The 12,084-nt window shown below is 31.1% G+C and overlaps 2 protein-coding genes across 11 annotated transcripts in view; both read left to right on the top strand.

Annotated features, from left to right (window-relative positions):
• The window catches only part of LOC148625504 (FERM, ARHGEF and pleckstrin domain-containing protein 2-like), an 86,054-nt gene that overhangs the window by 48,052 nt on the left and 25,918 nt on the right, over positions 1 to 12,084 (top strand). The gene's annotated exons all lie outside the window — the stretch shown is intronic.
• LOC148625506 (uncharacterized) lies at positions 4 to 9,988 on the top strand. Its single transcript, XM_088569126.1, has one exon. The coding sequence runs from the start codon at positions 255 to 257 to the stop codon at positions 993 to 995; it is 741 nt and encodes a 246-aa protein (XP_088425252.1). The 5' UTR covers positions 4 to 254; the 3' UTR covers positions 996 to 9,988.

The raw sequence follows: 12,084 nt of genomic DNA on the forward strand, positions 1-12,084 counted from the left end.
AGTATCATAGTAAAGTCAAAAGAAGTAGCAGTGGCATTTCATTCAGCACATTCAAACCAGCTAATGTTTCTACTCCAAGCACTCCAGGGTCACGCCCCCAGAGTTTTACAGAATCAGAAAAGGGAGAAGACACTGTCTCTCTTTTGTCTTCTGCAACTGATACATTGAGTAGGACTTGTAAAATTCCAGAGGAAAATATTTTCCGCCCAACAAGTCCTAAACCTAAATCAAATCATCGTAGGAGCTCAAAAGATATGCCAAATATTCGATCACGTAGAAAAGTAAGCTTTCCTCGTGAAAGGGGATACAAATATAGCTTTGAAAGTGTAAATGACCCTCCATATTTGTCACTTCCTCGTTCAGAGGATATCAGCTTAGAGGAATTCAATAAAACATCTGATTCTTTAACTGGATATTTATCTCATGATAATTGTGAAATGATTGAATCGGATACTACTGAATCTTCCAATGGTGAAACAGACCAAGATATTGAGAGCAGTGATGATGATCGCCATGCGGAGTTCTTAAAATTTGCAAAAAGTTTAGCTGATTCAGGAAAGGAAATCACCGCTGATTCTGGAGTTGGTGCTGAAATGGAGAACTCAGTTGTCAGGGAAACGTCTCCCTTAGAAGTGCTTGATAATCTTGAAAATTCTCTTCAGGATTCTTTTGAATATAGTCTAACTAGAAATGGCTGTCAGATCAAAATTGATGTGGATGGTAGTTCTTCCGATAGTGAACCCGAGATTGTTGTTACAAAAAAACGTTGTAGTGCTGATCCTCTGGAGGAGTTAGAAAATTTAGACATTGCTGAAGTTGCTTCCAGTACAAGCAGCAGCTCTTCAGAAGGACGGAAAAGAAAGAAGAAAGGGAGGAGAAAATCTAGTCGAAATCAACTGGTTATACCACTGTTAACTATTAGTAATCCATCTAGTCCTGAAGAAAATAATGTAGATAGCAAATACAACGAAATAAGCTCTAATTCTGTTTGTTAAGATATTTTTTACATGAAGGATAATGGGGAGTAACTCTGATAGGGATAAAGTTCAAAATTATCTGTCTGTCATACATGGAATAACATTTTTCAGCATCTAAACATGACGCTGTCTAACATTTAGCATAGTGCAATCACTAAACTCAATAACAGTATTGGCTTATCACTCTAAAACTAAAAACACTCAAATATTTGGTATTGTCCAATTCATTAAAAATCAATCTCTTTACCATGACCCATAATGATAACATGACATAGTATTAAAGGATTATATCAAAATTTTACCATTGATCATGCATGTTTCATGTAATTTATTATTATACATGTCTATACATGTACAAGCAGCATGATAGTGATCTCGGGTATTGATATAATGACATTATTGATTAACATGAAAAAATTTCATTTCTTTAAAGGAGTAATGAACAATTTTTATAAGTCTTCATACTTCATTCAAATGTGAATTTTTAAGTGTCAGTCTCTCTAAGAATCAGGCACTTGGTGAAACAAGGTATGAAAAAAAAAAAACACTATTTTGAAAGTTTAATTTAACTATTTGTGCCATCAGAATCATTGAAAAAAGTGAAGATTCTCCTTATCGCATTGGTATTTTGATTAATAGTTTCTTTGAAATGCTTTGAAAATTAATTTTTCAAGGATAGATAACTGCCAAAAACCTCACTGTTATAATATACTATTGAAAATATTTTGTGAGCAAATCCAGTGATGCAGAGATAAAGAAAATGGTCTTTTTTGATAGAGAAAAATATCCTTGAGTGAAACTACATTGTCATATATATAGGTTTTTGACATGCATGTTTCTGATTTTCTCCATTTTGCCTGATTCTTACAAATACTTACACATAATATTAATCTCCTAACTAGCTAGTTATTTTTCTGTAATAATTTTAGAAAATTTTTTGTGGAATGATTGAGCTTCAATTGCTGAAGATTTTCGTGTTTAATAATCTTTTTTTCTTTTTATCATCTGATGTTATTTTCCTGAACTTGTTTAGAATTTATTGTTGAAGGAAATTCCATGGTATTTCCTAATGTTTCCCATTTATACACATTGTCAATGGTTATAAATGGACAAAAAAGAACATTACATCACTATAATGACTTTTGTTCTGAAATGTCAGTGTAACAGTGTCAAATCCCTGACATTGTCTCATGTCATTTATTCTCCCTATTGATTTTATCTGGAGGAATTACACTCTGTCTCTTAACAAGCTAGAGTTAAAGAACATGCTTCTAGAATTGCTATGATAGGTAGCCTTCTTACTTCTTTATCACATAACAGTGATAAAAATTCTAGGTCTTCATATATGAGACATTAACATGTTTTTAAGGCGTAATATTTTACCCTTTTTGGTTCGTACCGCTTCTCATTTTCATAGGCAGATCCTGGGGCACTCTTATGCTATGTAATGGCAAATAGTGAAAAGTTTGATTCTTCTCTCAATACATGTCTTTCTGGTTTTCTAAGGTAGGAATTTCATTGAAGTTTTTTGACAATATCAAATGATATAAGGAAATAAATTTTCAGTGATATTTCTACAGTAAAATATATCACAGGGTTTTTCTTGTTTTAATACAGAGTTACTTCCCTTAATTTTGGTGCATGTTAGAGTATTTGATAAATAATTAGTTGATGAATATTTCCTTATTTGCTTGGTGTGATTTTTTTTTCTTATTTTCATTTCTGTTGATTCCTGCTGTGATATGACATTTTTTATACACCTTTTTCACTTTTCTTTCAGGTGTTATATTATATATTGTTTGTTATTTGTTTAGTTTTAATTTTCTTCTTTTTAATTAATTTTTTTTGTCCCCTTCAGTTTACCTTCAATATAGTGTAGTACAGAGATCTCCCGGGATAAAAGTCTTGAGTGTTCCATGGGAATTGATGAATAAGGGAGGTGCTGCAACTTTAATATGCTATTTGTTATTTTCCATTACACTTTGAAGGGTCAACTTGGAAGGGTCTTTCGGTCTTTACCCTTTAACTACAAACCCAGAACAGTTTGTTAATGTGAAGGAACTATGACCTCAAATCCCATTTCATAGCGGTTCCTGGTAGAGATAAGTTGGTCATCCAAGATAGAAGCTTCCACATTGATAATGGAACATGTTTATTGTATTCTTCTTACCCTTCTGGAGCACCTGAGTTTACTCTAGTTCTTTTTTTAAGGTTCATGCTGATTATTTTTTGAGTTTCATGATGCTCATTTTGGAGCTCCTGAGTTTACCTCTACTTTTGCAAGTTTTCCATACGCTCATCTTTGAGTTTCTGAGTTAACCAAAGTTTTGCAAGTTTCATGCCGCTCATTGTGGAGCACTTGAATTTTCCCTATGTTGGCAAGTTTCATGCTGCTCATTTCGAAGTATTTGAGCTTACTCTAGATTTAAGAGGTTCTTGCCAATTGTTGCAAAACACCTGAGTTTACATTAGTATTGTTGGATTCATGCTGCTGATCTCTATGTATGTGTTTTGTTGTCTTTTTTAGTGTTTTGCCTACAGATTTTTCCTGCTTTGACAGTACCCCTGCTTTGACTGTACCCCAGCTTTGTCAGTACTCCTGCTTTGACAGTACCCCTGTGCTTTGTCAGTACCCCTGATTTGTCTTTCTGTTTGTGTTATAAAACAGTAGGAGAATCAAGAGTGTTGATGTTACTCAGTAGTTGACCTTGATAAAGTCACTATTGCACTTTTGTGATACCAGTTTGTCTCAGAAACCCCTGAACAAATTTTAACCTAACTTGGCAGGAATAATATATAGAAGGACCTTTACAGACTTGTTCAAATCTTTGTACACAATGTGGAAGAACAAGATGAACATCCCCAAGTAATTTAGACTCTTATTGGTGAGCTTATCCCCTTTGAAGGTTTAAGATATCTTGAAACTTTGCAGAATTGTTTTAAGCAATGTCATCAGTTTATATACTTTAGGGAGTTGGTCAATACTTACTATTTAAACCCTTTGGTTTAGTCATTTGAAAGACATTCATAGTTAAACCCAATAAGTTGTTTTTTCAGGGGTTCAAAATTAGCACTGGCCAGAGGTCCCGTGCCTTCCAATTTCTGATGCAGGACATTGGAAATATCATTACATCATAGGTTCTGGACCTACATTTTTGTACCATATGTACCTTTCCTTTTATTAAAGACCATTCACTTAGGATGCAAATAGGTTCAGGACCTGTCACTCTTGAAAGTAAATTTTAATCCCTGTTCCTTACTCAAATGATTGGTTCGGGGATGAAGATAATTAAACAAATAAATATGCATGTGTATAGAAGGCAAGCCAAACCATACTTTGGGGAAGTTTTAATGTTTCTTTTATTAATAAAAGCATAATTGTATTGTCGTTCTTATGTTGGTTGCATTTACATGTTTTGTTTTAAAGTTGCATGTATCTGTTTAACTTACTAAAACTTTGTTGTTGTTGTTTTAATTTTTTTTCATAGTTTTGTTTTACAATTGTTTTTTAGTTTTTTAATTTTATTAAAATTTTATTTAGCTTTTTCAGTGTTGTTGTTTTTAGATTCCACTCTGTTGTCTTAAAACTTAACTAGCTCCACATGTGTTATGAAATATACTTACCAATATTTCTTAATTAAAATGCATGACCCAGTTCCATAAATATCTTTAAACTGAGATTTTCTTGAAATAAAATGCTTTCATGCCATCTGGTTATTAAAAGTTGAGTTGAGGATGAATTTTTGGAAAACTCAATTAAGATTTTTGTGAAACCTGGGCCAGCTCTAAAATTATCAGTTACTAATACTGAATTTAGTTACTGATTTGTGAGGTTAGGATCATCCTTTACAATCAGCTCATTTTTTTGAATGGCGTAAACAGTAAAACCTATTTATACAAAAACCTGAAAACCTGTCCAAACCAGACACTTTTATCTATACAAAAACCTGAAAACCTGTCCAAACCACTTTTATCTATACAAAAACCTGAAAACCTTTAAAAAAACAGACACCTTTAGAAGTCCCTATAATTTAAGTTTGATTGTACTGTATAGCAGGTTATTTTAGCAGGTGTAAAATTTGGCAATTTTGAAGCAAACAAGTATACCAAATAATTTGGTATTTTTAATTTTGGTGGATGCTAATTGGTGCTTTGAGTACTTAAGCACATGGTAAATATTTGGAGGAATTTATTTTTGTGTTTTTTAGACACACCGTTAAAATATGTGAAAATCAGCACCCGCAAAAATTACCCACAATATGGTATGTTTAACCTGAATAAATTAAACACCTGTCTAATCCAAACAAATTTATGTGTCCATAAGGGACTCTAAATTATTTAGACAGGTCTTACTATATTCAGATTCACCATCGTAAGGGAAAATAACAAATATACGTAAATGTACAAGTTATGCCAATTTTTAAGAATGTATTGAAGATATTTGTAAACTGTACATGGAAATGTTATTATGGATCTCAACTGTTATCTGTCTCAAGGGTCCTATTATAAGGTATCGGTAATTACCATATATTGAGAATAACATGTTTTATTTTGAACTTTTATATCTGAATTATTTATGTGAGTAAATGAAGATTTATACAGCATTCTCTGTGTCAATAGATTCAGTCAAGATTTTTTCTCGCCCTCTTCCCCACAACATAACTAAACAATTTGATTTGTTCTCTCGGAGCAAACTAGGTTGAGGTCATTAATGTAGATAGATCTGCTGTCTATGATTTTTTTTATCACAAAGCAATTTTTAATATTTGGGCTGAAATCCATTAGAAATAAAATTACAAAGAATGTTCACTTATTTTATAACAGGTCATACAAATTAACCTGGTTTGGGCCAGTTACACATTTTATAAACTGCTTCACAGGTAACGAGTGTAAACTGCCACAAACCATGTTGGTGTGTATACTTGTAATCTTTGCTTTGTAGCCTTAACCTTTTCTGCTATTTTCAAGTCTGTAGACAGATCATTTACTGCTAATTTGTACATATTTCAGTTTTAACAGACACTCTAGTCGTATTTTGCTTAGTTTGTGCTTGGCTGAATAGCTTCATATTTTGTGTAGGGAACTATGATAAGCTGTACCTGTATTTTTATCTTAAAATCATCAAATTTACCTTATATTTCAAAAGAAAAGAGACGAAATGCATTTCCTCTTCTGAATTCAAGAGTAATTATCTTCACTATCTTAAGTTTTTTTTTATACCAGACCATATTCAGACACTGCTAATGTGATTCATGGTGTAGAAAAACCCATGGATCAGATGATGCCATTTTGGTCTATGTATGCTATAATTTTATATGACAATAGTCCTTTCTGCATTTGGATCTGTACTTTTGAGAAAACTACACTTCAACCTCCCACTAAAATCAACCAAGTCAAACCAAATCAAGAACAATAACTCTTGCAAAGTGATAATTCCATGTACAATCTATAGAAATTTTATCTCAAAATGACAAAAACTAAGACTGGTTATTTGATCCTATAACAATTTCTGAAAAAGAAATAAAAGTGAATTTGATGGGTTTTTGTCATGCATGATTTACCCTTGTCTGATTTTTATTAAAAACTGGCATCGTATTCACAAAAAGGTGCTATGTGTGAAATTGATCATAAATTATGACGTCACAATACTATTTTAGGTTGTGATGTCATTACTTACGATCAACTTTACTCTTACGATTTTTTTGTGAATTTGACACCTGGTACTTAGTTGTTTATCTGTATATTATTTCTTGAATTTGTTTCCAAAACTGTCATGATATTTTTTTTCTTTTTTTTTTTTTTTTTTTAGATTTTTAGAGTTATAGCTAGGCTTTCAATGTATTTTGACATTTTCAGCTGCACATGCTTTGAAGTAATTGTGGTTATGTTATCTTTAATAAATTACAACATTCTGAGAGCTATAGTCATCTTAATGTTAATGCTTTTGGTTTTATTTTGTTAAAAGTCAGTTCATAATTACTTAACGAAATTTCAACTAAAATCCAAATAAAATTGAAGTATAATGAATGAAATACTAAATGTACTTGCAGTATACCTTTCATACATGTACCTATCTTTTCGGTAGGTGTAATTTTTAGAACATTCATGATTTTCTGTACACACATAATAGAAAAATAAAAACAAACCATTTGTATTATACAGTTCCAAATTTGCTACAAAAATGGCATTTGTATTTATTTATCCTTTCATTGAGACGAAGAATTTACAAGCCTGTCCATTACTCTGTATGAAAAGGTAATACCTTTAACATTCAGATTTCTCTTATTTTGTTATTGTGTATGATAGAAAATTAGCACCAGAAAGCAATGCACCTGCTATTAAGAAAGATAACTCTTGAAACTTGGGGACAACTCTAGAGAATATCAGAAAAAAATTTTTAAATTTGCCAATGTAAAAAAAATCATGGGAAGGAGGAAACCTGTAAAATTTTCCTGGTAGAGTTGTACAGATTTTTTGATATAATGATTCTACAGTTCAGCTAAAAATTGCTTTCATTTAGCAAATGTTTTTTTCTCTATTTCACAGATTGACTATTGTTTGTACAGTAATCTTGTTCATGTTTTCTTGGTTTGACAGTAAAAAAACTACAATTTTTATGACCAACTTCTTTAAGTTTGGGATCCTTAACATTATTCCAGACCAAATTTTACCGGTATTTACAACCATTGATTTCCATCTTCTTGTACTACACATGCTACAGATTAAATGTTCATGTCAGTACACTCTCCAATGTTTCCCCATTAAGAAGTTTCCCTGTCCAACTTCTTTCTGATTGCCCTATTGTAATGGTTCTCTTCAGGATGAGCCACTTAATCTAATACAATGCACAATCCATTCCATATTAAGACAAAGAATTGAAGTAGAGTGACTCATTGTTAATTTTACATGCTTAGAAAATTAATAGTAAACATCTTCAGTACAATTGTGTAAAGCATCACCCTGTCATGAAGGAAAGGAACTTGTTAAGAAGTGAACAGTTGATGAATCAGTTTAATCCCTTGTCTTTGTAATGGAGAATTGTTTTGAGCTATTCATCCACTAATAATTTATTAGAAAATCTGTTACATCAGTGAAATTAAGAAATCAATCACTACCTTAACTTAGAAATGAATAGCTTAGCAATGTTTTTATTAGTGACATTATAAAACTCCGTTCATGATTACAGTATATTCTCAAAATTCCAGTCTATTTTTGTTTTGGCAGAAACTATCCAACGACTTAAAATATTTTTAACATGATTGTATGGTAGTTAGGTATACTGTTTCTATACTGTGGCTTCTAAGAATACTTTGATGGTTTATATTGATTTTAACATAACATTTTAAATATAGAAAAATACTTTTTTTATTCCTGTGTTTGTATTACATGTCACTACCTTAGTGTGTTAGATAATCGTGCCATCACTATGTTTAGTCTAGTGCTAATTGCTGATGTTTTTATATATAATTATTTTACATATTGTTTGAATTCTATTGTTATAAGACTGCAAATTTAATTAGTTTTCTTTGGTAAAACAAATGGCATATTTTAATTCTAACAGAAAGGTGACTTTACAAGTTTATCTTTCACTTTAAAATATGATTACAAATTAGAAGCCCGTACAAACCAACCAAATTTCGCACACCATTCAGGATTGATACTCAACAATTGGTTAAATAATGGTAGAATATCATGCAATTGTCTACATTACTAACCCCCCCCACCCCCCACCCCCCCGTACCCCCAAAGAAAAATTATTTCATTTAAAGTATAGGAGCTTGTATTTTGAATACTGACTAGTGTAGAGAAAGCAATTTCGATTGAGATACTGTGGTAGTTTCTTTAGTGAAACTAAATAAGATATAAGTCTTCCGTCACATAAAATGTTTTGTATCAAATATACTTGACTTGTTGCATCAAAATTTTTGTGTTTTGGGACCAAGCTTTTCTAAAAATATGTATGATTTAAAAGATACTTACCAACTTACCAGATATTCTTGTTTATGTTTGGAATATCAGTTCAAAGCATTTCATGCTTTATCCTTTCTTCAGACATGAAAGTATATATACTCTTCACATTTACTTAGTACCTGAGGGCAAATTTTCAATAATTGAACCAAGATAATACAATAAGTCACCACCTTTAAATTAGATGATAAAAATCTGTAACTCTAATCACAGAGATATAAAAGCGAACACAATTTCTTTCATAGTTTTGCAAAAAATAAGGCTTTGGCACAACAACAAAAAAACAATTTTATAGACAATTCATAAATCTTTAAAGATCTGTAACCCTTTAGTGATAACATGTTTTTACAAATTTATCAATCACTTTTGATTCTTGACACAATGTACATGTATATTTTAGCTTCAACTTTGTATTTGTGATATTTTTGTTATGCAATGCTACTGTTTAAATTGGAATTGTCATAAGTCATAAAATAGTTGTATTAGGACATGATGTTTTTTTTCCTTCAAATTTGTATTTTAAGTAGTACTCCAGCTAAGACTCATGCAAATTCTGTAATATGTGATACACCCCAAAAAAGGCTACACATTTTTATTTTTGTTATTAAGTTGTTTTTTTAGGCCTATATGATGACATGTATAATCATTTATTCCAATCTGTCTGCTATTAGGAGAAACAATTCACATTGAAAATCCAATGGTTTCTATTGTATTTTAGTGTCATTTACATAGTTATCTTCCTTTAGTTTGAATTCTACAGTACATTCTATGTAACTTATATCTCTTATGAACAGGGGTTATTTGAAAAGCCATGTGTTAATTTTTATTTACTACAAAGTTTTAAATTAAGTATCAAAAATGAAAATATGTAAGCTTTCCATCCATGAACCACATTTTGCATGATTCTTAGCTGGAGTACTACTTAAATGTTTGGTTATTGGTATTTATATGTATGTGAATCTTGATTGAAAATTTTGTAAAGAAAAAAAAATAACCAGGTAGTTTGTAAGCTGTGTTGGGGATGAATAAATACATTGTTTTTATGACTTCTGATGCATTTGAAGGGAAATTACATCTGTAACAATGCTGAATTTGGTATTTTTGGGGGTAACCAAAACAAATCCCCTGAAAACAATAGTCTTCTGATGCATCACTCATATTATGACTGCTACATGTAAAAAAGATACTTTTTCAGAAACACTACAAAGCAATTTTTAACAGCACCTTTAAATATATAATTGAACAGTATCTTCAGTATATATATATACAGATGCAGACCTAGTTGTTTTACTGCTAAATTAAAGAAAAAAGATTGAATTTGTGACTTTGAAATATTTGTAATTTTTACTTTCTTTTACCATTACAAAACATACAGACGAAATAAAAAACCTGATGTATGCTTCGGTTCTATAATCAGTTCTCTAAATATCACCTAAACCACCCAGTAACCTTAAATTATAACTACAATATCCTTTCAATACAAGTTATCTGACACTTTTTCTCATTTAAAAAAAAAATTATTTTCTCTTTTTACTCTTTCATTGTAGTATTACATTTGGATTTTTTTCTTTGATTTTTGTTGTCTTGTTCAACCTCCTAGAGAACAAAAATAATCTATCATTTGAATAGTGCTATTTCCTTTATAACTTTTCTTTTGCTTTCCTGTGAGCTTTTAGTTTAAAGTAACTATCAGCTGGTTGCAAGATTGAGTGCATCTAATGAGGTTTATTGTCTTCGATTTTATAAAAGAAGAAAAAAGTGTCAGTTGTAAAAAGTGAATTTTCTCCATATTGAGTTAATAGTGGAATTGTTTTCTAATGAAGGTGGTTACCTAGTCATAAGTTCAGAACTCTGTCTGAATATAATGGAGTGATAATTGTTAATGCTATAATTTTTCTAGTTAACGGCACATTTGTGATGATATGAAATGAGGCCTCCTGTTGAGAGTTTCTTTCATTTATTATTTACCAGTAGGTTTTTGTTGCAATAAATTGATATTCACAGTTTTTTGGTTCTTCATATATTCTGTTGTAATTGGATAGGAAAGTGAAGGCTGTTTTAATGAATAAATGGAAAGATGCAATGTGGCCATATTGATTTTTCTGTCCTTGGAACAAAAAGTCTCAATTGTGAACTGTCATCTTCCAGCATCTTTTAGCTATCTCTCTGATAAACTTCAAAATCTTTAGAATCAGTCCTAGGCTTGTAACATATTGTCGATTCTCTGCTCTGTAAGATGTACAAGCAAGATGTTGATTAATCAATCAATCTTTGGTTATTGAAGCTCTCTGTGAAATTTTATCTATCATATCTGTTATTTGTTTTCTTATGAGTCTGGTACAAGTTATGAAAATAAATGAGTTTAAGAATCATCAACCTTGAGATGTTTTCAAAGCTTAATCAGAAAATATCAAACTACATCAACACAGCTCAAAACATGACTAAATTTGACATTCTATTGAGAACTACTCAACTACACATACATAATAAATATACATTGGATTATTTTAATTTATAAATAGGGAGGGGTGAATTTTTCAGCATTTTTCTGGATTTCCCAGAATGCATCAGAAGTAATGTGATTGGTTAAGAAAATGAAGGGTTTTTGGAACTGAGTGGATTTTGATTGGATGACTTGTTAATTATAGAGTAGCTCTTCATTAACCTGTTCTGTCAGCATGGTCCAATAGTATCAGAGACACGATTTGAACATCTAAGTGACTCTGTCCCAAGCTAATATCAATATATAATCTTTTATAACTTCTTGAGAGGGTCTACAGGGTAGGCTAATGATTATTGATTTTTAGTAAGAAAAATCTGAAGCTGCAACATGAAATTCTATTCCTTTTATAGACAATATTTAACCTGGCTCCAACTTGATGAAGTGTCTTACTGGAGCCTAACATAATCAAAGATTTTTACCATTGATTATTTCTATGTGCTGAAGTAAGCCACACAAACATTGTTTGAATTATTTAATTCAATACAGCTATTGATTTTAGTGAAATTTCCTGAGGGAAGACCTTTATTATCTGTTCTGTTAACTTTATGGTACTTTTGGAATGGCTATTAAGTATTAGAATGCTAATTCTAATGTCAGGAGCATTCTCCTGTAAAGAACAGTGGTGAAGCTCAGTTT

Source organism: Perna viridis, chromosome 2 (assembly GCF_037379345.1).
Source record: "Perna viridis isolate PV_CMFRI_1.1 ecotype Kerala chromosome 2, ASM3737934v1, whole genome shotgun sequence".
Lineage (NCBI taxonomy): Eukaryota > Metazoa > Mollusca > Bivalvia > Mytilida > Mytilidae > Perna > Perna viridis.

Bases quoted from the DNA above. Each gene is read 5' to 3' on its own strand.
- LOC148625506 (XM_088569126.1), top strand. From the start codon at position 255: ATGCCAAATATTCGATCACGTAGAAAAGTAAGCTTTCCTCGTGAAAGG.